At 37.3% G+C, this 27837-nt stretch overlaps 1 protein-coding gene across 7 annotated transcripts in view; it reads right to left on the bottom strand.

Annotated features, from left to right (window-relative positions):
* Positions 1-27837, bottom strand: part of ADAMTS20 (ADAM metallopeptidase with thrombospondin type 1 motif 20) — a 218601-nt gene that overhangs the window by 114673 nt on the left and 76091 nt on the right. For 5 of the 7 annotated variants that reach the window (XM_070370646.1, XM_070370645.1, XM_070370643.1 and 2 more), the window contains exons 8-16: positions 25419-25524; positions 23357-23503; positions 21365-21506; positions 17870-17974; positions 8987-9132; positions 7658-7839; positions 7425-7561; positions 4460-4577; positions 1992-2087 (exon numbers count right to left, since the gene is read on the bottom strand). In XM_070370646.1, coding sequence (XP_070226747.1) covers positions 1992-2087; positions 4460-4577; positions 7425-7561; positions 7658-7839; positions 8987-9132; positions 17870-17974; positions 21365-21506; positions 23357-23503; positions 25419-25524 — 1179 coding nt within the window. Of the gene's footprint in view, positions 1-1991; positions 2088-4459; positions 4578-7424; positions 7562-7657; positions 7840-8986; positions 9133-17869; positions 17975-21364; positions 21507-23356; positions 23504-25116; positions 25250-25418; positions 25525-27837 lie in introns of all 7 variants that reach the window. The other 2 variants (XM_070370647.1, XM_070370648.1) reach the window with 1 other exon arrangement.

Genomic DNA, 27837 nt, shown 5'->3' on the forward strand with positions numbered 1-27837 from the left:
TTGTTTTTTTTTTTTTAATGTATAAATTGTAAAGCACTGTGCTGTTTAAATTTTCGAGAGGGTGTCTAATATTTTAAATTTTACACTAATAAAACCCCCATGTTAATTAAATACATCTTTGCTGATTTACTATACTTCTCAGTGGAATAATCTTTTTGGAAAACACTTATTTGGTCTTCCGGGAAACCCTACCCAAAGCACACAAGTTACCATAACTAAACTTAACAAATACTACACGCCTTAAACCAATGCTGAAGGGAATACTACCAAATATGTTTGGTGATTCTGTGTCTGTGTGTGCTGTTGTGATTGTCCTTATACACTACACTGAATTCAGTGAAGAACCAACAAAATGAAGATCACTCTGTAAATTTGCACATTATCAGAAGTGGACAGACCTGTTTAAAGGACTGCCTGTTACACTAAAATTAAGGGAAATAAACAAAACTTTACTGAGAAAAACTCTATACCTTTCATTATTTTTAGTTACCAAAGCAAATTACAAGTCCTTTCTAAAGACTCCACTCATATATTTTGCTCCCCTATTTAGATTTTGATATTTCCATTAGTAGTTCTTTTACAAAGTATACTGATATTTTAGTAGTGAACATTTCTAATCTTTAAACTTGAGCAGAACCAAATATCTACATTTGGATCCTAAGAGAGACATAATAAATTATCTATAATACGTATGGCAAATGTCTATGCCAAATGATATATATGGCATATATCTATGTATGTGCAAAAGAAAAAGAAGTGCTACTAAATGTAAACAGTTAAAACATTTACGTTTGATTTTCTTTAGGAATTTTTTTTTATAGAGGTGAAATTAACGAAACCAGAATTAACCATTTTAAGTTGAACAACTTGATGGCATGTAGTACATTCACAATGTCGTGCAACCTCTACTAGTTTTCGAAACTTTTTCACCACCCTGGAAGGAAAATCTGCATCCATTCAGCAGTTGTTCTTTCTACAATTGACTCTATAAAGCCAAATATAATTTCTGAAATGGGCTGTTCATTATTGATTCAGATTCCCAATCAATTCAAAGCATTGATTACTTGAGCCAATATTTCACATTTCATTAATGTGAGGCAGGTGTTTTTGCATTATCAGCTTTATATCGCCAGCTTAGTGAATTACATGTAAGTCAATATTAAGGTATTTATCAGACAGAAACAAAAGATTTGTAAAGCATTCTTTTCATCTCTGGGCCTAAGTGAAATACTTTAAAGTCAATTTCCAAAAAGTAAATAACAACTGGAATGTATATTCTAGAAATAGCTAAAAGAGAATATATTAGGACTATGTTCATTAACGTCTAAAAATATGAAACTATAGTTCTCTTTCTGTCACACAAGAGCAATAAAAATACAATCACAATAAAAACTGTATTTAAAGACTTGTACTACATGGTAAAGATATTTAAGAAAAAAATTTTAAAACATTTCCCTTCCCTGGTGGCTCAGATGGTAAAGAATCTGCCTACAATGTGGGAGACGCAGGTTCGATCCCTGGGTTGGGAAGATCCTCTGCAGAAGCAATGGCAACCCACTCCAGTACTCTTGCCTGGAAAACCCCATGGACAGAGGAGTGTGGTAGGCTACAGTCCATGCGGTCACAAAGAGTCGAACACGACTGAGCGACTTCACTTTTTTAAAAACATTTAACCCCAATGAGGTTTATAACTAGAGAACTGTATTCTAAATACACACACAACTTTAACTGAATATAACCCCTGGTTATCTAAAACACCCTCATGGGGAAAAAAGCTTAATTTGTCTTCCAGAATTTAATTCAGTATCTTTAAAACATGATATGGTATGTAATTCAAAAAGAGAACACATATATGGAGTCAGATGACTTGGCTTAGTCTGAGTCGAAATTGCATGTTTATTCAAGGGGCTCTTCTTGCCTTCCAAGAATTTACAACCACAGACCTCCATGAAACTGCATATACTGGCTGCCATTGAACTAAAAATGTTTACCCAGGTAATTGTCATCTTCTGGTTTTCCAGAATAGCTGTGCTGAAGAATATCAATGTTTGTTGCTCCTGGGGGAATCTTTACAACGACATTATAACCTGCAATATAATTTTATACATGTTAACTTTCACAAAAAGCAGATGGCCCAGAGGCTAGTACTGCTGAGTAAAAAATCTGAATAGTATAGTCAGAATTAATTTCATTTTATCTCTGAAAGATGATATGTGCTTATTCTTTTTGAGTCAATGTCTTATACAAATTACTAAGGATTAACAAAAAGTGGTTGTTGTCTAGAAATACAGAGTTTGGGATTCTTAAGGTGCACTTCCTAATTTCTCTTACTTTTAAAATTCTGAATATAGAATAAAAATGAATCTAGTAATTTAGCTCCTGAACTACTTAACACACACATTAATTTTTAAATGTGACCAATACTGTTACATTTTATACTTCCTAATGGGGAAAAATACAGGATTCCAAATGCTATTCACAAATCCAGGAGATATAAAAATAGTTGACCATTGCTAGATGTTTACACAGACTCAGTGAACAGCAAAATAGTGAACGTTAAAGAGAAATATTTTTCTTAAGCTTTTAGGTTCCAGTGTAAGCAGGAATCTCCATAGCTATCCCCCAAATTTTACATTATTTTTTAAAGTCTACTAACAAATTGTCAAGAGAAAAGTAAAAAGTTTACTCTAGAGAAATGTTTTATGAGACCAAATTCAATAACACTGGCACTTCTCAAAATATGAGGAAACACTATATCAAATATACATTACATTACATATACAAATATACATTAAACAAGAAACATTTTTCCTGCACTAAAACCACTCATGTCACATCGTTTTCCAAATACTCTCAGGTTTTAAGTCAACAATTAATTCTGCTCTAGTGATATTATTCTAAGGTTTTCCTTTCTCTTACTAGGATTTTCCTCTTTCATTTAATATAAAAACAAAAAGAGTTGAAATTTTTCATATACATTACATTTTATAAATATGAAATTAACTTTAGAAGAGGAAGTTTTAAAAGAGGTTAAGTCTCATATGAGATTATCTTGTGTTTTCAGAGCAGCCTTATTTATTTATATCTCTTTAAGATATCACATTTAAATATAAGGTGATAAATGGTATGGTTATTCTGTATACATTAAATGCATACTGGTTGTAGATTATAAGCCTACAGAAATAATTTGACTCATGATTCTTTTTCACTACAAAATGTTCCTACCAGCTCCACTATTTATGTCTTTGCTATGCTTTTCAAGTATTCCAAGGCATTGCAAATATGACAAGATGAAAGCTAACACTAGGGGGCAGTAATGTGACAAATGCTGTTCAGAACCTGCACATGCATTTAATCTTTTTCCATTTGCAAACTGATTAATTCATAGCACAATTTTGCAAGGTTAAATTCTAATTTTGTGCATTCGGCTTTATATAGCAAAATTACTTTTCAGTGAATACAGACCGGATTTTGATAAATGTGTGCCACTGATGATAAAAAGGGATCAAATATATACGGTTTCCAAGAAATAAAGAATCATAACAACTAGAAAAATAATGTCAAATCATCTAGTAACTTAGATGCATAAGCATGACCAGAGTAGTAAATGTTCTACACTTTTCATACAAATATAGTGATCTAAATGACTCTGTTTTAATTGAATCAATTCTTACTACCTTAACTCTGTTCAAAAACAAGTGAATACAATTTGAAGCTGAACAATAAAACTGTAAAACATACATCATTTATTTTGCAAAGAAGTTTTAATGGGTTTATTACCATAAAATAAAAAACATTTCTCAGAAAATTTAATGGAAAATATCTGATATATTCTCATAAAAATTTTCAAGAAAAATGAAGCCATGGCCAAATATCAATTATATCTGTAATCCAGACTTACTGAAAAATCAAATGTAATGATAATTCCAAATTAACATTTAAGTTAACGGCTTCATCCTTCACCTTCAATCAGTTTCAATATATCATCAATAAAAAACAACAGATAGAAAATAAAAATAAAATAAGTAAATTAATTAAAAAAAGAGTAAAAAAAAAAAAAAACAACAGATAGGCCAGATCACACAGAAAGCATGTGGTTCAGATGATTAAAAATAATTGAAAGCAAACTTCCTGGAAAGATTATAAACATATACAATATAGATTGCAGAAGCAGCAGTAAAAACACTTCATTAACTGGTACGACAGGGGGACTATTTACACATCATTGTCAAATTGTACTGGATTTATTCTAATAAATGCACCTAAACTTTTTTTAAGAATTAAACTTGTCTTAAGCAGGTAAATTCATTAATTCAATCATACAACTTGTACAAGATTTAATTAATCATTTTGAACTAAAATACAGAATAAACAATAACAAACCAACACTATTATTCCTTAATGATATAGTCCCATTATTATATCCAAAGAGAAAACTGGAAAGAAATGCAAAGCTCACCATAATGTGCACTGTTGAAGACACCTGCCATTGTTCTGCAGGAGGAGTTATCCCCACCACACACACCACACTTGTCTCTCCTGGCCTTGGAGTTTAACACGTGATCACAGCCAGCTTGCTTCAAAATATAATAATTACAGTCAAGATTATTAAAATGACCAGCAAACCACTAACAGGGCTTTACGAAGTTCTTTCCAAAAACATTCTTTCAATTAACAGGAAATTCAATACAACAGGATTTTTTCAGAATATCTAATGATCTTGTTATATGTACACCGGTATTTCCACACAGCTGTTCACATGGTTGAAAAAGCAGTTTTTTAAAGGATCCTCTACATACTTCCTGCATCAAAATCACCTGGTGTGGGATTTAAAGATAGATTCTTAGATGTTCTTAAAAATTCCTGGAGGTTAAAAACTAAGAATCCACATTGTAATAAATATTGACAGTGATTCCTATTTCGATTATTTGAGAGTAATTCTTTAAGGACATGTGATTCAAATGGGACAAAAAGTAACACACTACACTAACTTCAAAAAGAGGTTGTTGATGATTTACTTTTTTTTTTTTTTTTTTAACTTATGACCTTAGAACTCTGGGGATAAACTGAGCATATCTGAAAGAAATAACTTACTTCCTTAAAATTAATATCCATCATAATAAAGTGTTTCAGAAACAAATGAGTAAATAAATAAAGGTGAGAGTACACAGTTTGACCCAAGGCTTTGAAAGAACAAATGCAGCTCTTTTCCACACAGATGGTGCCCTCTGCATACACTGCAGTAACACTTAGTTCTTTGGAACACTCTTTTAAATTTAGTGACCAGGAGAATAAGAAAAATTCATAGGCCTTATGACTTGTATTTACAAGGTAAATATTTCCAAAATGAAAATTTCATCCAGATATTTTCTGAAAGTAATATGCATCTTTATGTTCAGACATATGTCATATTTTCTCATTATATCTGACTCTCTGGGTTTAACTTAGATAAAACAAGTTTTCAGGCACCAAGTGCCCTTTTCTCACATTTAAAAGTCAAATAAAGTGAAGTGAAAGTCGCTCAGTCATGTCCAACTCTTTCCAACCCCATGGACTAGCCCGTGGAATTCTCCAGGCCAGAATACTGGAATGGGTAGCCTTTCCCTTCTCCAGGGGATCTTCCAACCCAGGGATCGAACCCAGGTCTCCCACATTGTAGGTGGATTCTTTACCAGCTGAGCCACAAGGGAAGCCCAAGAATACTGGAGTGGGTAGCCTATCCCTCTCCAGAGGATCTTCCTGACCCAGGAATCAAGCCTGGGTCTTCTGCACTGCAGGCAGATCCTTTACCAATTGAACTATCAGGGAAGTTGAAAGCTATTTCCAATCTGTAAGTTATTTTCAGCTTCTCTAAACATCTCATTAGCCCTTTGGGTGCAAGGCCTTTATCACCTAGGTAATAACAGATGTTTGGTTATAGGGAGAAGAATTGGTCCTATTAAGTTCCACTTAAGGAATGAGTTCACAAGATGATACTTACATTCTTTAGACAATATTCACTATCCTAGTTCTCAAACTCACCATCCATTTTTAGGATTGCCATCTGCAATTTACATGCTTTCATTCAGGGGCTCATCTGCTCTCACCTAAAATCCTGCCTGAGTGCATGTGTGCTAAGTCACTTCAGTTATGCCCAACTCTGTGCAATCCTTTGGACTGCAGCTTGCCAAACTCCTTTGTCCATGGAATTCTCTAGGAAAGAATACCAGAGTGGGTTGCCATGCTCTCCTCCAGGGGATCTTCCCAACCCAGGGATCGAACCCACATCTCTTATATCTCCTGCATTGGCAGGCCAGCTCTTTACTACTAGCACCACCTGGGAAGCCCTGCTAAATGGCCTACCTAACTCCAGTTTCCTAACAACTCAGTACATTCTGAAGATTTTAACATGCAAATCAAATCACCCCTCTTGCTTAACTCCAAATCCTTGGATCTTCAAGGACTTCGGAAAACACTTTCACCTAACAACCATCAGCTGGTGGCCACCTCCAACCTTGGTCCCTTACTTCTTCACCTTCCTAAAACTTTCTTATCCTAATAATTAGATCCACACTCACACCCTGCATGAGCCTTCCCAAATCCTTTACCCACTTCCCCATAGACTAAGACACGCCATCTACAATGTCCATATGCCACCTTGCAGATAAGCCCACAGCCCTGTGTGTGCACCCATCTCCCCCACAGATCTGTCACCATGTCAGAGGCGGGTGTTCTTTTCTATCCTTTCATCTCAGTGACTAGAACAGTATGTTGTATTCAGAGTGTGTGTGTGTGTACTCAGTCGTGTGTGCACTCAGTCATATCTGACTCTTTTCAACCCCGAGGACTGTAGCCATCCAGGCTCCTCTGTCCATGGGATTCTTCAGGCAAGAGTACTGGAGTGAGTTGCGATTTCATCCTCCAAGGGATATTCCTGACCCAGGGATCAAAGCTGTGTCTCTGTGTCTCCTGCATTAGAAGATAGATTCTTTACCACTAGTGCCACCAGGGGAGCCCAAATAGAAATTTGGTAAAAGTTTGTCGAATGCATATAAGTAGGAGAATGGAAAGAGGGTGGGAGGATATCACCACTTCCAACACAGAGGGAAAAAGTGTCGCCACAGAAGGTCACGTTCAAACTAGCGAAAGGACTTTGCATTCCTTGGGTCCTGAGACATCTTAGGAAGTTGACTTCATCCCTCATCTTGATTTTGAGCACCATAAGCAAAACAAAACCAGCAAACTCATCTTACTGCTTCGTGAGTCACTCCTGACGGCAAACAATAGCTCCTAACCATGTTCCTATAGACAGCAGGGTAGCAACAAAGGATGCTGCACTGAAATTCATAAGAATGTATATCAAGTTGCAGAAGTAATATGTGGCTAGAAAAATAGAAGGAAAACAGTATTCTGAAAGTCATTTTAAATGCAGTAATTTTACTTACCCGACACAGGCCTTGAACACAGATGTCATTTGTTTCAGTTCCACAAGGAGTACCATCGGCAACCCTGTCCTTCAGTTGGTAGAAGCTAGTGGTTCCAGCCACCCGACAATAGAGTTTACAACGATCTTTTACAGCAACTGTAAGAAAAAGTCAAATTTGGGTGGACACGAACACAGCTGTGTGTTCCTTTGTCTCAAAACTGTTCACAGCAAAAAAACATTCTAATTACTTACTCCCACTGTACTTTGGAAGCCACCTCACGTTAGGGGAGAGACCATTGATGTTGAAATGTTTACCATCAAAATCAGAGCACTGCTTCTCACGGAAGTCTTGCTTGCCTTTTGGACATGAATCAGTGTTACATGATCGAAATTTCATCCTGCGGCCCACACAGTACTTGCCTCCGTTTCTTGGCCTAGTCAAATTCATTACAGTTTAAAGCACATCAGTACAAGGTTATTTCTGCCATTTCATTCTAAAACTGTTCCATCCCTTTCCAGGATCTGGAAAACCACTGATGTCCCACTAACACTTTTTGTTTTTAACAGAAGTACGTAACATGATTGGGAAGCAACTCTGTGGTTAAGGAACTATAGAAAATCCATTTGAACATGGACATTGTGGCCCGGAGGGCAGAAATGATGTCTTATTCACGACTAGATTAACTAACAAGGAACTAATGGTGGGGATTTGTTTATTCATTTTGGAGGCAAGGAGACATATAGAGTGAGCCCAAGATGATCACAAACGAAGATGACACCATGTTAAAATTAAAAAGAAGTATATATGACTCTTTGTTGTGTATATCCTACCTATCACTCAGTTCAAAGAATTTCATGGTATCAATCTATAGACATCCAACGCCATTTCAATTTATGTTGGAAGATTAAAAACTTATATGAAGACTTTCAGCATAATTCAACTATTTTAAAATTCAAATAAACTAAGTCATACTCTATTCATACAATGTCATATTTCTGCATTAAAAATTCTTTATTTATATCTATAATAAGAGAGCCATTTTTAAAAATTTTTATGGAATGCCTAAATTCTTTTAAATAGTTTGGTGAGCAGGATCTGTGCTTCAGTACTTATTCAAGCTAAGGACACTGAAGCAACTATAAGATGAAAATAAGAAAAAGAAAATATGACATGACAAATTATACCAAACAGTAAGAACCGGTAACAAAACTACCTATTTTACCCAGGAAAACCAAAGCACAGTTGAAAGGGGCCAGGCTCTTTCAACAAAAGCACAGTAAAAGTAAAAATGCCATTATATTACTGTCGTTATTTGCAACTATTTCTCAAATTTACACTAAATCAAAAAAGAAAGAAAATGGCTGTCTTAACTCAAATTCTTAAAAGTATTTTACTTTTTTTTTTTTTTTAAGGTCTGAATCTACCAAGATAGAGAGTAATATGGCTTAAAGTATTCCAGAAGTTTTCTGAATCTCAGAAACTTACAGACTGACCTCCAGTTTTAGAAGTGAATGAAACTGATGTTTACTTTCTGGTGCCTTGAGATAATCTTAATTTACAGTGACATAAAAAAGACATACTCGGGGCGATTACAGAGCCTGCTTGTGCTTTTGATTCCACCTCCACATGTTCTTGAACAAGAACTGTAAGGTCCCCATGGTCCCCAATCGCCATCTACAGGACGTGTTTCCATTTCTTTATTTACACATAGCCCATGGTGGCAATGCTATGAAAATGACACAAAAAGAAATGATTCGTGTGTTATCTAGTTAGGACATCACAGTAATAATAACAACAGCAGAAAGACCAGTAGAAGAAAATGCATACAACTTTAAGCAGAATGTTATCAATTCAGAAATGAAATTACATTTGATACTGTTTTGTGAATATTTCCTGAGTATATACTGAGTAACTGCAAACAAATCAACAGAATGCAAAAAAGAACAGGAAATTTACTGTGCTTATGAGAGCTGAAGTCTCACTGGAGAGGGAAGACCTATACCTATGGGGAAAACTTAATAATGGAAAGTGTTTTTGAAAAAGAAGCAAACAAATATTTGATTAATATGGTATATAACCATGTTTCTACCTTTTATGCAAAGGTATCTATCACTCTCCTACTCTTTTGGCTAACTTTCTACTCTATCTTACTCAAAGTCTCAAAGATCACTTTGTTTCTTGTTTTCATCAAGAAAGTAGAAATCTACAAAAGAATGTGTCCAAAATGTCCCACAACCTCTTCCACCCACCCAACACCCAAAATCTCCCACCATCCCTTCTGCCCAGTACGCAGCCTTCCTGCCCATTAGTAGATATGAAAAATCCAAAATCAGTCCCTCCATCGTGCACCTAATCTCATCTCTTCTCACCACTCCAGCAATTCTCCCATCTGTCCTACATCATCACTGTTCCAGTTGCCACTATATGAGAGCTAATCAAACTGTAGTCCATGCACAGATGCTGGTCTTTGAACTAGTCACTGTCAACTGGGAGAAAATGAGTACAGAAGATGAAAGTAAGCATTTAGAAACTTTCAGAAGACTTAGAAGATTTTGACCGATTAATTTTGTTTATTAAAGTTAATAATTATAAAATCAGCTTATGTTTTATTTTTTAATATTTATTTATTCATTTATTTTCAGCTGTGCTGGGTCTTTGTTGCTGGTCATGGCCATTCTCTGGTTGTGGTAAGCAGGGTCTACTCTTTGTTGCAGTGTGTGGGCTTCTCATTGCAGTGACTTTCTTGTTGTAGAGCACAGGGTCTAGGCAAGCAGGCTCAGTTGCCCTACGGCATGTGGATTCTTTCCTGACCAGGGATCAAACTATGCCCCTGCATTGGCAGGAGGATTCTTAACCACTGGACCACCAGAGAAGCCCTGTTCTATTTTTAATTGTGGTGAAATTCACACAACAAAATGTACTCTTTTAGCCATTTCTAAGTGTAGAGTTCAGTGGCATTAAGAACATTCACATTGCTGTGCAACCATCACATAGAGCTCTTTATCTTCCCAAACGGAAACGCTGCAGCCATTAAACCTGGCAACCACCACTCTACTGCTTCTATGAATTCGACTGCTCTGTATATCTCATATAACTGAAATCATACAGTATTTGTCTTTCTGCACACGTGCTAAGTCATTTCAGTCACGTCCGACTCTGTGCGACCCTATAGACTGTAGCCCGCCAGGCTCCTCTATCCATGGGATTCTCCAGGCAAGAATACTGGAGTGGGTTGCTATGCCTTTCTCCAGGGGCTTTTCTCAAACCACGGATCAAACCCTGTCTCCTAAGTCTCCTGCATTAGCAGGCAGGTTTTTTACCACTAGCGCCACCTGGGAAGCCAATTTGTCTTTCTAGGACTGGCTTATTTCACTTAGCAATATGTCCTCAAAGTTAATCCATGTTCCAGCATGTGTCAGAATTTCATTCCTCTAACAATTGAAAAATATTCCATTGTATGTATATATCACATTTTCTTTATCCATATATCCACAGATGGACACGGGTTGCTTCTACTTCTCAGCTATTGTGAATAATGCAATTCTTTTGGATATATACCCAGAAATTTTTGTGTTAGGTCACATGTTTCTATTTTTAATCTTTTTGAGGAACCACCATGTTGTTTTCCATAGGAAAAATTGGCTCACACTTGGAATGTCTTTCTTCATTTCATTTTTACCATTTTGTACAATAGCATGTTTATAAATGACCAGAAATATTTTAAAAAGAATACTAGTCCTTTACGAGAGATAGTTTGAGAAGTACTCCACTCATTCTTTTTAAACAAAAATATTAGATCTCATTTCCTTCAGCACTTATTGTCCTATTTTTCCTTCAAAGAGTTGTCTTTGTTCGTGGTCTAACTCTCTCCACCTCTTCTCTCTCATTACCCGACTGTGCTGCCACTGCTGCTAAGTCGCTTCAGTTGTGTCTGACTCTGTGCAACCCCAGAGACAGCAGCCCACCAGGCTCCCCCGTCCCTGGGATTCTCCAGGCAAGAACACTGGAGTGGGTTGCCATTTCCTTCTCCAATGCATGAAAGTGAAAAGTGAAAATGAAGTCCCTCAGTCATGTCCGACTCTTCATGACCCCATGGACTGCAGCCTACCAGGCTCCTCCATCCATGGGATTTTCCAGGCAAGAGTACTGGAGTGGGGTGCCATTACCTGACTGTAGCCAGAGGCTTTCACATCCCACTTTCCATGAACCTGCTTGTGTGTACATCACCAGTGGCCTCCAGGACACCATGACCAGTGGCTAGTTCTCAGTCTCTGCCTTCTTTGCCTTATATGACATAGCATGTGACATAGCTAATCATTCTTCTTATTTGATACACTTTTTCTTCTCTTGGTTTCCAGGACTCTACCCACTCTTGGTTTTCTTTTCTCGTTAATGATTTCTCTCTGCAATTTCTTCTTCTTTCTAATCTCTTAATGTCTCTGGGCTCAGACCATGGTCCTCTAGTCATCTGTTTCATCAGTCACTCCCAGTCCAGATCTCTTTCCTGAACTCCAAACTCAATGGACAGCTGCTTCCTCATTTTTGTTTCAATGTCTAATAGCCACTTCAAGGATAGCATATCCAAAGTTGAACCTGCCCCCTCAAAATCTGCTGAGTGGATCTCAGTTATTAGCCAAATACATAGTCATCTTATCTCTTCCTCCTCTAATATTCCATAGCTAATACATTAGCAAATGCTCTAGTTCCTTTAAAAACATATATAAAGTTGACTTTTAATCATCACCTGATTTGAGCCACCAACATCTATTTTACTCCAACAGCTCCCTGAGTACATCTCCTCCTTGTCTACTCTTGGCCCTTAGAGTTTAGTCTCAAAAGTTGTCAGAACAGCCATGATCCTTTTTTAACATAGTTTAAAAATTAAGTCAAATTAGGTGACTCCTCTGTCAAGTCTTTCAATTATCTCACTCTGAGTAACACAAAATTCTCGTAACACCTGAAAGTTTTTCTAGTAATTCCCACACACCTCTCTCTCTCTCTCTCTCTCTCTCTCTTTCTCTTCATTCCACTCCAGTCGAAATGTCATCTTTGCTCTTCCCTGAACACTCTAGGAAAATTCCAGATTTAGAAGTCTGGCTATTCCCTTTGCCTGGAGCTCAACTCCCCTGCGATGTCCTCATAGCAAACTCCCTCACTTCCTTTAAAACAGCTCATTAGGCAACTTCCCATAAGATCACCCTTACCATCATATTTTAAATTGCAAATCTGCCCTCTCCTATCACACAACATCTAATCCCTTTTCTGCTCTATTTCTCTTATTCATGGTGCCATTATATTGTTCATAATACTGCAGTATCCAACTAGAATATAAGCTCCAGGACAGGGGCAGGGATCATTCCTCTTTTGTTCACTGATATATTCTGAGCACCTAGAATAGTATCCGACATGTAGGAAGCCCTTGACAAATTTTTGTTGAATGAATTAATCCTATAACCAAGATTATTATCAGAAAAAAAAATGCTTTGTGCCCTCCATTAGAACAAATCATTTAATATGAGAAAGCCATACTAGAAGTGAACAAAAACAAAATCTCAAAATAAAATATACTGTGTGCATGTAAATTTTGTGGGCATCTTCCAGAAATGTTTAAATAATCCTGGCACATTTCCTTTTTATTTATTTGTTTCTGAAGGAACAGACCATGAAAAAGAATGCTATGTTGTTCATTGTGCAGTAAAATTAACTCATTGTCAGATGGGTTTAGCATGTCTACATGCAAATAGATTTTCTACGAAAAGCATTTAACAGACATCACCCACGTAAGATAGTCACAAGATAAAAGAACTAAAGGAAAAATTATAGGATATTTGTTTAAACTTTCCTTGAATAATAGGACCTCTTAATACTCAATATGGCTAATGTATAGGGACTCACTATTTTCAGTTAATTTTTTTAAAGGGAATTTATACCTAGCATGATTTATATTTTATGCCAAATGTCACCTCTACTTTTAATCTACATGGGTTTTAAAGTAGGTCTTGGTATCTCACCATATTTACCTGGACTTCAACAAACCCATACTCTTCATACTGTCTCATTGGGGAAATAGTTAAGTGAGCTAATAAAAAAAAAAAGATGCTCAAAATTGATAATAATTAAGATAATACAAGCCAAAATAAGAATTAAACTTTATTTCGTACCCCCTAGAATGGCTAAAAGTTTGTTAAGGCTAACAAAATAAATTGGCAGGGAATACAGAACAATTCAAACTTTCTTATATTGGTTGGTGAGTCTAAAATGGTTCACGTACTTTGGAAAATAGTTTGGTACTTTCTTATGAAGTTAAACACACTCCTACCCTATAACCTAACAATTTACTCTAGAGAAATACAAACATATGGCCACAAGATTTATATAAGGATGCTCACAGTGGCTTTATACATAAAAGCCCCAAACTTGAAATGACCCAACTATCTATCAACAGAAAAACGGTAAACAAATTATGGCACAGCTGAATTAAACTGCAACATAAAGGAAGACGTATTGATGCACACAATGATATGAATAAAATTCAAAACCATCATGTTGAACAAAAGAAGCTTGACCCACTAGCTCCTAGCCAAGAGAGAGTATACTAGATAGTTTCATTTACTTTAAAATAAAGAACAGACAGGAGATGGGGCAAAGATAGTGGGCCCTGAGCTCACCTCCTCCTAAGGACACACAAAAATTACAACTATTTATAGAGCAACTATCAATGAGAGTGACCTGAAGACCAGAAGAAAAGACTATAACTAAAGATATAACGAAGGAACCACAACAAGTTGGGTAGGAGGAAACATAGTGTAGTTAAGACCCACACCCCTGGGTAGGCAACCCACAATCGAAAGAATAATTAGAATTACAAAGGTTCTCCCAAGGACCCAGAGGTCTAAACCTCACAGCAGGCTCCCCAGCCTGGGAGTCCTGCACCAGGATCACGAGCCTCACAGTGTTTGGCTTTGAGTGCCAGCAAGGCTTACTTTCAGGAAAGTCAGAAAAATGTAGGAAACAGAGACTCCACTCTTAAAAGGCACACACACACACAAAATATCACATGCTTCAAGACTTAGAGAGGAAGCAGAAATTTGAAAGAAGCCTGGGTCAGACCCATTTGCTGATTTTGGAGAGCTTCCCAAAAAGAAAGAAAGCATCTGGGCCTCACCCTGGTAACACAGAAGCTGACAGAAGGCATTTTAGGGAGCTCATCCCACCACGAGGACACTGGTACTGGCAAGCACCACTTTCACTCCTGCTAGCTTATTAGCATCAGGACCTGGCCCCACTCACTAGCTTGCTGGCACATACTTTGGGTCACCCCATGGCAAGCAATTACCTGGGAGGGAACACAGACCCATCTTCTAGCCATCCAGTTGCCATAGGACCTACTGAGACCCCAGCCACTCCAAAAGCTGGTCTTGACCACCAGAGGGCCCAGGACCCAGCCCCAACCACCAGTGGATCATCACTAACCCCAAAGTTCCAAGAGATTTGCAGCCAGCCATCAAAGAAGACTCCATCCAACAGGGGGCAGGTACCAGCGCTTGTAACCCCTGGGCTCCAGCCATACCACCGGCTGGCCCACACTGACTCTGGGACCAGCAGGGCCCTGAAGTCAGGAACCCAGACCAGGTTTAGCCACCAGTAGATCCGATCAGTCTTAGGGCTTCCTGGGCCTTAGCCTACCCACCAGGAAACTAACACCAGCTCCAGGACATCCCAGGTACACAGGGACCCCAGAACCCAGCTCCATTCGCCATGGGCAACTACTAGCTCTGAGGCCAGATTCAGCCACTAGTGGGCAGGGACAAGCACCTGGATTCCCTGGACCCCACAGACACCATTCCTGGGAACACCATGGCTCCATAGCCAGCTGTGTAAAGACCTGGACCACCCATCAGGAGGCCATCAGCAGGCTGGCACTAGCTCTGGGACCTCTTGGGAACCTCAGCCAACTGCCCTGGAATCGAGGTCCAACCACCAGTGAGCCAGCACCAAGACCAAGCATCCACTGACCATGCAGTCAGCCACATCAGGACCCCATCAAACCTGCAAGTGGCCAGCAGTCTCCGCACAAGACAGAATCTGGCAGTCAATAAGACCAAGAAGACTGAAATCATATTGAGCATCTTTTCTGACCACAGTCCTGCTGCTGCTAAGTCACTTTAGTCGTGTCTGACTCCGTGTGACCCCACAGACGGCAGCCCCCCAGGCTCCCCCGTCCCTGGGATTATCCAGGCAAGAACACTGGAGTGGGTTGCCATTTCCTTCTCCAGTGCATGAAAAGTGAAAAGTGAAAGTGAAGTCGCTTAGTCATGTCTGACTCTTCTCGACCTCATGGACTGCAGCCTGCCAGGCTCCTCCGTCCATGGGATTTTCCAGGCAAGAGTACTGGAGTGGGGTGCCATTGCCCTATTAAACCTGAAATCAACTACAAGAAACATTTTGCAAAGAGAAAACTAAGACACAGTGTGAAAGCTAAACACTGTGCTACTAAACCACCAATAGGTCACTAAAGTAAAAAAAAAAAAAACCCTGGAGACAAATGAAAACACAACAATCTAAACGATGTAATGAAAGCAAACACAGTTCTATGAGGAACATTTGTAGCATCACAAGCCTACCTCAGGGAAGAAGAAAAATCTCAAATAAACCTTATACCTCAACCTTGTACCTAAAGGCACTAGAATTAAAAGAACCAATGAAACTCGGTGTTGGTAGAAGGTAAGAAATTATAAAGATCAGAAAGAGAAGAAATTAATAAAGTAGATAACAAAAAAAGAATAGAAAAGATCAAAGAAACTAAGAGCTGATATTTGAAATGATAAGCAAAATTTATTATTTAGATCCATCAAGAAAATAAGAGAAGGCTAAAACCTGGTGGCTCCGTGGTAAAGAATCTGCCTGCAGCAGAGGAGATATGGTTCAATCCGTGGGTCAGGAAGATCCCCTGAAGGAGGGCATGGCAACCTGCTCCAGTATTTTTGCCTAGGAAATCCCATGGACAGAGGAGCCTGGCAGGCTGCAGTCAATAGGGTCTCACAGAGTCGGACATGACTGAAGCGACTAAGCAGCAGCAAATCAATCAAATAAAAAATGAAAAAGAAGTTACAATTGACACCACAGAAACACAAAGGATCCTAGGAGATTACGATGAACACTTACATGCCAATAAAATGGACAACCTGGAAGAAATGGATAAATTCCTAGAAATGTACAATTTTACCTGATTGAATCAGGAAGAAAATGTAAAAATACCAGTTTATGAACTTCACTAGTAATGAAACTGAAACAATAATTTTAAAAACTCCCAACTCTTGAAAGTCCAGAACCAGATGGTTTCCCAAGTGAATTCTAACAAACATTTAGAGAAGAGTAACACCTATTTTTCTGGAAGTGTGAAAGTCACTCACTCATGTCTGACTCTTTGCGACCCCATGGACTATACAAGTTTGTGGAATTCTCTAGGCTAGAATACTGGAGTGGATAACCTTTCCCTTCCCCAGGGGATTTCCCAACCCAGGGATCGAACCCAGGTCTCCCGCATTGCAGGCAGACTCTTTACCAGCTGAGCCACCAGGGAAGCCCATTCTTCTCAAACTATTCCAAAAAATTACAGAGGAAGGAATGCTCTGGAATTCATTCTACAAAGCCAGCATCACCCTGATAATGAAACCAGACAAAGGTATCACAAGAAGGAAAATTACAGACCAGTGTCACTGATGAACATAGATGCAAAAACCTTCAACAAAATATTAGCAAACTGAATTCAACAATACATTAAAAGGATCACACACTTGACTAAGTGGGATGTGGAGGCCTGGCGTGCTGCGATTCATGGGGTCACAAAGAGTCGGACACAACTAAGCGACTGATCTGATCTGATTGTTCAATATCCACAAATCAATATATGTAATAGATCACATTTCATTATCATGGTGAACCCAGTCACTTCACATCATGTTGGCAGATTTACATAAGTTTATCACTGATGCTAGAATGGAAAAGATGCAGTATGATTGACATTTTGTCTTAGAGATACAATGTATTTTAAAACACTAAAACCAATAAAGTTCTGAAGAAACTTAAAACTTTCATTTATATTTATCTGAATTTTTAGGAGAAATGTATACAATGGTAAATCCTTAAATTTGGGAGTATTTCAGATATTTTCTGAAATACTTATGGCTAGACACATTTTTAATAACAAGACTATAATATGCTTACATAAGTAAATGTCCATGTAATTATGTAACTATAATATCCATCTGCTTTATCTTGAAAAAAGGATAAAATTGAAATTCTAGTTCACTTGAAAACATACATTAAACAAATACAGCAAAAACATTAATTCAACTAGCAGAAGAAAATATGACGGTGAATAATGAAGAGTGCTGAAACACAGAGCAATCACATCCTTGGATAATCTCTTGATACAAAACTCACCCTTCGAGAAAACCTACCATCCCAGGACCACAGTTTGTTCCATCTGCCAGTGGCATGTGTTGAGTGCGACAGCCCTTGTGAACTCCTTCTGCACTGGTACACCAGAGACGCCTGCATTGTTTCTGCAGAGTAATAAAAGGCAGACAAGCAAGAGTAAAAATAACACTACAACAACCAGATCAATTCAGTATCATGCATTGATTTATACATTGATCCTAGATACTTCCTGGTTTCATGGTCAGAGCTGGAAATAATCAGTAATAATCTTTTACTAGGGCTTCACTGGTGGCTCAGACAGTAAAGAATCTGGCTGCAATGCAGGAGACCTGGGTTCGATCCCTGAGTCAGAAAGATCCCCTGGAGAAGGGAATGGCTACCCACTCCAGTATTCTTGCCTGGCAAATTCCATGGACAGAGGAACCTGATGGGCTACAGTCCGTGGAGTTGCAAAGAGTCAGACACAACTGAACAACTAACACAGATACACATAATAACCTTTACTAAGTCAGTCTTGGTCATCAATTTTCCTCTAAACACATAAAATGGCAACATTTAGTTTTTAAAAAATTGGATTATCATCAAACACTGAACAATGGAAGAGATGACTTGGAGTGAAGCATTCAAAATTACTGAGATACTTCTCTCTCTTTGCAAGACATTTTTCTAAGGGATTTTTTGTTGTTAAATGTTATTCACAAGGAGTTTCCAAAAGTCCTTTTGATCCAACAGTGGAATGTATGAATAATGTGCATAGAAAAACTGTATAATGTATCTTGGTTTCCTATTTTGTAAATATAATGCATACTTTCAATTTTTGAACATAGGGTTCTGAAGTTTTCACAAGATATGAAAATCCACAGAGGCTCACAGGAGCTATGCCCAAAATAATCCCTTTCTTTCTTTGAATTTAAATTCAGAGTTCATTCAGTATCCAAGTCAGTATGAAAAAAAAATGTATTTTTTTTATAAAAAATAATTGACGTAAATCTTCCCCTCTTCAGAGTGGATATTTAAAGACATAAATAATTGTCATTTTAAATTTAAGATTTTTTTTTTAATTTTATTTTTAAACTTTATAAATTGTATTAGTTTTGCCAAATATCAAAAGGAATCTGCCACAGGTATACATGTGTTCCCCATCCTGAACCCTCCTCCCTCCTCTCTCCCCATACCATCCCTCTGGGTCGTCCCAGTGCACTAGCCCCAAGCATCCAGTATCATGCATCGAACCTGGACTGGCATCTCGTTTCATACAAAATAAATAAAAAAATAAAAAATAAATTTAAGATTTTAGGAATAATATTCACTATATGCAGTATGCTTTACATGTCCCTGTGCTCATTGTTAAGTACCTTTCATTTATTCATACATCCATTCATTCATTCATAAATCATTCATGTATTCACTCATTCAACCATCAGTAAACATTTGTTTTTTTGGCTCCTATTATACAACAGATCTGAACTAAATCCTTGGAGTATATCTTTATTTAAATGAATGAACAAGGTGAGATTCCTGGTTCAATGATCTTCACAATCTAATAGTATAGTAAGCAATTTGGCAAAGGTCTGCACAGGATTGAAGAAAATGAAATGAGTATTCTGCTTGGGAAAGCAAGGCATGGATTCACCAAAGTATTGACATTTATTAGAACTAAATCCTAAATTTACCCCCAAAAGAAGACAAAATCTTGGCTACAGAGTCAATAAAAATGTCAACTCAACTTTTTCAGAGGTCAGTGTTCATTCCAGTCCCAAAGAAAGGCAATGCCAAAGAATGCTCAAAGTACCGCACTATTGCACTCATCTCACACACTAGTAAAGTAATGCTCAAAATTCTCCAAGCCAGGCTTCAGCAATACATGAATCATGAACTTCTGGATGCTCAAGCTGGTTTTAGAAAAGGCAGAGAGGAACCACAGATCAATTTGCCAACATCCGTTGGATCATCGAAAAAGCAAGAGAGTTCCAGAAAAACATCTATTTCTGCTTTATTGACTCTGCCAAAGCCTTTGACTGTGTAGATCACAAGAAACTGTGGAAAATTCTTCAAGAGATAGGACCACCAGACCACCTGAACTGCCTCCTGAGAAATCTGTATGCAGGTCAGGAAGCAACAGTTAGAACTGGACATGGAACAACAGACTGGTTCCAAATAGGAAAAGGAGTACATCAAGGCTGCTATTGTCACCCTGCTTATTTAACTTCTATGCAGAGTACATCATGAGAAACGCTGGGCTGGAGGAAGCACCGGCTGGAATCAAGACTCCCAGGAGAAATATCAATAACCTCAGATATGCAGATGACACCACCCTAATGATAGAAAGTGAAGAAAAACTAAAGAGCCTCTTGATGATAGTTAAAGAGGAGCACGAAAAAGGTGGCTTAAAGCTCAACATTCAGAAAACGAAGGTCATGGCATCCGGTCCCATCACTTCATGGCAAATAGATAGGGAAACAGTGCTCCAAAATCACTGCAGATGGTGACTGCAGCCATGAAATTAAAAGACGCTTACTCCTTGGAAGGAAAGTTATGACCAATCTAGACAGCATATTAAAAAGCAGAGACATTACTTTGCCAATAAAGGTCCATCTAGTCAAGGCTATGGTTTTTCCGGTGGTCATGTATGGATGTGAAAGTTGGGCTATAAAGGAAGCTGAGCACAGAAGAATTGATGCTTTTGAACTGTGGTGCTGGAGAAGACTCTTGAGAGTCCCTTCGACTGCAAGGAGATCCAACCAGTCCATTCTGAAGGAGATCAGCCCTGGGATTTCTTTGGAAAGAATGATGCTAAAGCTGAAACTCCAGTACTTTGGCCACCTCATGCGAAGAGTTGACTCATTGGAAAAGACTCTGATGCTGGGAGGGATTGGGGGCAGGAGGAGAAGGGGACGACAGAGGATGAGATGGCTGGATGGCATCACTGACTCGATGGACCTGAGTCTGAGTGAACTCCGGGAGTTGGTGATGGACAGGGAGGCCTGGCGTGCCGCAATTCATGGCGTCGCAAAGAGTCGGACATGACTGATCAACTGAACTGAACTGAAAGATAATTTTTAAGTATCTAACAAAGTGAAAGTGAAAGTTAGTCACTCAGTTGTGACTAACAAAGAGTGACTCTTTGCGACCCCATAGACTATAGTCTACCAGGCTCCTCTGTCCATGGGATTCTCCAGGCAAGAATACTGGAGTAGGTAGGCATTCCCTTCTCTTGGGGATCCTCCCAACCCAGGGATCAAACTTGGGTCTCCCACACTGCAGGCAGATTCTTTACCATCTGAGCCACCAAGGAAGCCCATCTAAAACAGCACCTGGCGAATAATAAGTATTCAATAAATTATAGTTTCCCTTTTTTAAAAACCTCTTTCTGACAAACACCAAATTTTTCTAATATTTAAAAATGAAGATAAGTTCAGCACACTACCTGTCCAAGAGAATAAAGTACATTTTGAAATATATCTTAACTACAACTTTATGATAGTTTTCAAACAAAAGAACATAATTTTCCTTACTAAATAGGGACACACTTGTGATCCAGGACCAAACATAAGCTCACATTGCTTGTTTACATCATACATTAATCCAGGAAGCTGTGAAGATAGATCATATATTCTTCCATTTGGTTTGTCAAGGAGGCATTCCCCATGACCGGTACTGCAACAACAACAGGGAACAAAATATTGTGAATACACATGGATGTATTTCAGTAGAAGATTCTTTACCACGTTTTTCTGTAGCTCTGCATTTTCAAAGAGAACATCAGTATTTTTTCATAATTTAAAAACCAACTCACATCAAAGTCAATAAGAAAACTTCACAGTTTATAAAGGACTTATTCTATGTGTTTGTTCTCATTTAATCCCCACAACTGCCTTAAAAGTAAAATTTTTTTAAAAGAATAGTGAAAAATAAAAATGCATCAAATATAATGTTTAAAACATGCATTCCTATGTTGATCACACTACACTTTTGGTCTGCTTTGCTATCCAACAGGAATGCCCTATATCTAATGTCCAATCTGTCAAAATGTAAAAAGTAACATTTTCAGATCATCTGAGAAAGTTCCTTTATAGTTGACAACAAAATAAAGGAATTTCAGAAAGTGCTATGCTGTCTCTGTCTCAAACAGATTTTCTTAGGAAAAGAATATAATGCAGAGTAAAGAATGCCAGCTTTGGGACTTTGCATTTGGGTGTCACCACTTTCCGAATTGCATGGTGTGAACAAGTTAGTCAGTCTCCCTGGGTCTAAGACTTCTCATCTTCAAATTGAGAGTAGAAATGGCTGCCTTGCAAGTTGCTATTAAATGCATGATTTAATATCTTTAAAGGAGCTTGCAAAATAGTAGATAGTGGCAAAAAATGTGTATTTGCTACTCCTAGTTTGTCAAGTAATATATAGTATATAGAAAACTGTGAAAATGTTCAGCCATTCCAATTCAGTTAAAAGTAACCATTTGTTAATTTGAAATAATTAGAAGAAATATTTTGGGGGGAATTTTTTACTGGCTAGAGGGCATAATAAATTTTGTCCCCAAAAAATGAACATGTAACTTTTAAAATACCCATTGGCAAGAATCATATCACCCCTTCCAAAAATAAGCATACCTACTGGTATTTTTAATCAGTGCTTCAGTCAGCAATCGAACAAAGCCATATGCTACCATGTACAGATCAGCAACTATGTGCTGTGCTTTTAAATCAAGTTCCCATACAAGGATAAATAATCACTGCTAATCATAACTAAGGGATACATTTATAAATATATATTCCAAAAGATGGTTTCATTCATTCCCATAGTTCTCACAGAGATAGGTAAGTGAAACTGTATAAATAGGTGATTAGAATATGTAGTAGAAAAAAATCAAACAATATTGTGTTTACACCAAAAGATTACCTGGAAAGAGTTTGGCTTTGCTTTTAGAACCAGTTTCAATAACTAGGATAGAAACACCATTTGGATAAGTCGGGAAGCAGAGAAATGTAGGAGATGAAGAGGCAAGGCCAGAACAATCTGAATCTGAGCTAGCAATAGCCTCCAAAGGACAGGTAAACCCAGAGACTCCACAGCTCTTTAAGGAACTATTTGGAATATTCATAATTTAACTTCAGCTATTCTCTGTTCTTCAAGGACACCTCAAACTTGAGCCACTCAAACTCCTCTCAAAATATTAATATCAGTTTCTGAAGATATTCTAATACACAAGGAAGCTTTGATTCCCATTTAGCATCCCCCAAAGAAGGAGTTTTTATCGTAACAGGAACCCAAATTAAAAAAAAAAAAAAAGCTCTGAATTTAAATCCCCCACCAAAAAAAAATATAGTTAAGAATGAAATAATAAAACTCTTTGTCTTTAAACATCCATTTGTACAGTGGAAGCAAACTTATATTTAAGCAATAAAAAACTCAACAGAGATTGAACTATTCTAAAAGAATACACATTTCAAACTTTATAATCTAATAAATGTTCAATTATGTAACTAAAGTAACACGAAATCACTTACTCTAGGAATTCAGTGATATATTTCTGACTACATTTTGACCAGGTCCAAGGACTTGTGTGGTAATTTAAAGTTGGAGCCATGACATGATACTGATGTTTAATTCCAGTTTCCTTACATTTAAAACTATCATCGTGTGGAACATTAAATCTAAAAATAAAAATAAACACTTAAAAAAGAATAATGAAACGTATACAACATTAGAAACAGATCTCTTACTTTATAATATAATCTAAAATGTAGATCAATCTGATTATATCAGGATTTGTACTCTTGATCTCTTCATAAAGTACTGAAATGCTAGGGTTACCTTCATGTTTAGAAGTGCATGATGTTTAAAAAATAGTAGATTATAACTCTGATCAGTAGCACAGTCTGTTGCTTTGGTATGTGAATTTCAACAATCAAATTCTTTGGATTCTGGCTCACCTCATCACAAGATCAACACAGCATTCACATAAAACAATTATAATTTCCAACATGCATACCCAAGGCAATGTGTGTGGAAAGATTAGGTAAAGGCTCTACCACAGTAACTTCCAGACTACTGACTATCACTACAGAATTAAAAAACAAAAAAAAATTATTTAATTCTTAATTCCATATCACTTTATGCTTTCTGCCTATTTCACATGAAACAGCTTAACTGCTCTTTTTGGTTTATAATCATAAAGCAATTACTGATAGAACTGGAATAGTAAAATATTCCCAAATAGCCCCTATTTCACATGAAACAGCTTAACTGCTCTTTTTGGTTTATAATCATAAAGCAATTACTGATAGAACTGGAATAGTAAAATATTCCCAAATAGCAATCAAATCTTTACAAGGGCAATGACATTAAATTGCTGGTCAGCAACAAATTCTACATATTTTTTGAGGATCCCAGTAAAAACTACATCTAGAAGGGATATTGAAACCACTTGATTCAGTCCTTACCTGTCAAAATTTGTACTTAATATCAGTGTTTTAATTAAACTATTTACTGATATTCTAAACACACCTAAAAAGTTTCTCAGGAAGAAAATAAAAGGTAGTATCCTTTGCAAGAATACTGTACTAGTTAGCGCCCTTGGTAACCAGCAAACACTGCCTTCAGGATGTTACCGCAATGTATGATATACCTCCGGCATGCTGCTGAACCTGCTCTACTTCAGCAAACACATACAAATCTGAGTGTGCATTTGGTGGGTGATCATGAGATATAACTATGCTACAGGGAACTGAAGAGGAAATAGTTTAATAAAAATCATCTCTGCCTGAAATTATTCCAGTTGAATACTCTAAGGATGTCAAGGCATGACCAGGAAAAGACAATGGAGTTCAAGAGAAGCAGCTCCAGCTTCAATTCCTTATTAGCAAATAACCAAAAAATCAAAAGAGTACGGTGGGTACATTGGGAATCATTTTTCAGAGGATGAATTTCTAGGGATTTCTGACTTTCTATGGGAGCTTCACAGGTATCACGGGAAATCATGGCCTCCACATTCTTAGAGCATAAAACCCCAGCGGAATTTTTAATAATATAGGAACAGATGGGAGAATTCCAAATGTTTACCAAAAAAAAAAAAAAAACCTATAGATCTGGGAGAAAAAGTTTTAAGAAAATATTTCAGTGATTAAGAAATTCCCACAGACCACATACTCTGTTGGGGCTCTGAGCAATAAAAGCAAGAAATGAATTGATACTAGAAATATTTGGGGGAGTTCCCTAGAACCAGGGGATCCTACAGGCCCTCCCATAAGACGGTAGAGCACAGTACCTGGTCATGCATAGGATAACAAGGGATAGAGGCCAGAAGTGCTTGTCATATAATCCAATACAGTAAATGAAAGAAAAGAGTTCCAAAGTTCTAGTTCTTTGCTTAGTCTGTTGATCTGTGTAGCCTGTCTGACCTAACATAGATCACAAAAGAGCCAGAGTTAGCATTTCAGGGGTTAAAATTACACTACTAATATTTTGTAAAGATATAAAGATGCTAATTACTCAGTTGAAGACAGAATTGTAGACATTCATGCAATGCTACGTAGAAGGCACACTACTGACGTGACAGAAGGTACTTACACATGACCAAGCTCATGGGCTATGGTAAAGGCAGCACTGAGTCCATTTTCTTCACTAATAGAGCAGCTCCGTAAAGGATCACACAGGGTACCTAATTCTGCTAAACCTGAAAAATTTCATATTTGTATTTCAACAAAATGGGGAATAGCAGAATCATAAAGAAAGCACTAAAGCATGTATCATTTGGCATTACTACTTAGAAATAAATGCAGAGTTGACTGCTAATATTGCACAGATGTTTTATAAGGCAAAGAAAAAAAAAAAGAACAGAATGATTTTCTGTAGCTGAAACCATATACTTTTACTGAAGAAAATAATCCAAAATATAGGATAAGCAAACAATTTTTTAAAAGACAGGAAAAGGAAAAGGCCACAGGAAGAATGAAATTTTAGGCCACGTTAGTGTTATTAGTGGAGAAGGCAATAGCACCCCATTCCAGTACTCTTTCCTGGAAAATCCCATGGATGGAGGAGCCTGGTGGGCTACAGTCCATGGGGTCGCTAAGAGTAGGACACGACTGAGCGACTTCACTTTCACTTTCCACTTTCATGCATTGGAGAAGGAAATGGCAACCCAGTCCAGTGTTCTTGCCTGGAGAATCCCAGGGACAGAGGAGCCTGGTAAGCGGCTGTCTATGGGGTCGAAGAGAGTCGGACATGACTGAAGCGACTTAGCAGCAGTAGCAGCAGCAGCAGGGTTATTAGTAAGAAAGGTAATGAATGTCTAAACTGGTAACAGTACTAATAAAGAAAATAGTCTAGAACAATATAAATTATAAATTTTATTTAATTTTTTAAAGCTTTGAAGCAGCAGACACTTATTCAATTACCATATGATAATTAAATGACTAAAAATATGTTAAATACTTAGAATAGTGCCTGGAGTTAATAGATGTTAAATAAAGCATGATAATGACATAATCATTGGAAGCACTTGATTTTGTAACCATTTTAGCAGTGGAAAACATATCACACATCAAGATCTAGCCACTCATTTAAATAACAACTTGCAACTGGAATTGCTGCCGAAAAATGATGACAACATGAACTAGCTGGACACCAAAGACAATAGTTACAACTGATATAGTCTTTTAATCTAGGATAAGATATAAAATAAATGCTCATTACAATATTCCATATTTCATCATCAAGTTAGCATTCCATTTTACTTTTTAACATAACACCATGGCTTTTACTATTGCTATCCTTCAACATTTGCTTACAAATTTATCTTCTCTCCTATGATGATTCCTTTGATTAAAAAAAATATTTTCATATGTACAATAACCAGTTTCTTACTGTAAAATTTTTCATTTAGAAATTTCTTAATATAAAATAAACAGACATATTAGCTACTGTGTTTTAGGTCTTTCCTATTATGTGTACCTAAAAAAAAGAAATAGAAGTTAACTAAAGAATCTAAAAATACTGGAAAAAAGTCAAACTAATGCGTTCACTCACCAATACATTCTTAACAAAAATGAAAGATGCCCTCTTTCTGACTCTAATGCCAAAAAGCCTTGCTTGGGCAAAGTCGCCCCCAAAAGAACTTTTCCTTAGTTAGAATCAAGACCAAAGCAAGAATGAAAAAAAAAAAGAAAGATATTCTTTCTTTTAACAGTCCTCTGAGAAAGAATGAGAGAATTACTATTGTCTTTAAGATTTTAAAATTCATACTGTATGCACAATTTTTAGTCAATTTTGTATTTCTCCTTTGTCAAAATAAGTTAAACTGTACACATTGCTTTTTAAGAATATGTGCTGTTCCCTTGCCTTCACTAGTATTTTCAATTTGCCTAGTGGCTCAGTTCCAGTGTACTATTCATTTACAGTGCTGGGTATTTGAAATACAATATTGACTCCATTGGGTTCCCATGGTGGCTCAGACCATAAAGAATCTGCCTGCAATGTAGGAGACATGGGTGCAATCCCTGAGTTGGGAAGATCCCCTGGGGAAGAGAATATACCCACTCCAGTATTCTTGCCTGGAGAATTCCATGGACAGAGAATCCTGGCAACCTATTGCCCATGGAGTAGCAAAGAGTCAAACATGACTGAGTGACTAATACTTTAACTTTTCACTTTTTTCATTGACTCCATTACCACCCAACCTGCTTCATGCTTAAAGACTTCCCTATAGCTCAGATGGTAAAGAATCTGCCTGCAATGCAAGAGACCCAGATTCAATTCCTAGGTCTGGAAGATCCCCTGGAGGAAGAAATGGCAACTCCTTCCAGCTTAAAGATGGATATATTCTAAGTTGAACATCTTAGCCACATGACATATCTGTAAAAATTAGCACTGCATATGATTAAAGATCAAGCTCAAGCATGTCCATTAGATAAACAAGACTAACAAAAATCAAAGTGAATGTATAGCCTTATAGTACCAAGCAGTTGGCTGAGAGTTTATGCCTAGA

The sequence above is a fragment of the Bos mutus genome, chromosome 5, assembly GCF_027580195.1.
Source record: "Bos mutus isolate GX-2022 chromosome 5, NWIPB_WYAK_1.1, whole genome shotgun sequence".
Taxonomy (NCBI): Eukaryota; Metazoa; Chordata; class Mammalia; order Artiodactyla; family Bovidae; genus Bos; species Bos mutus.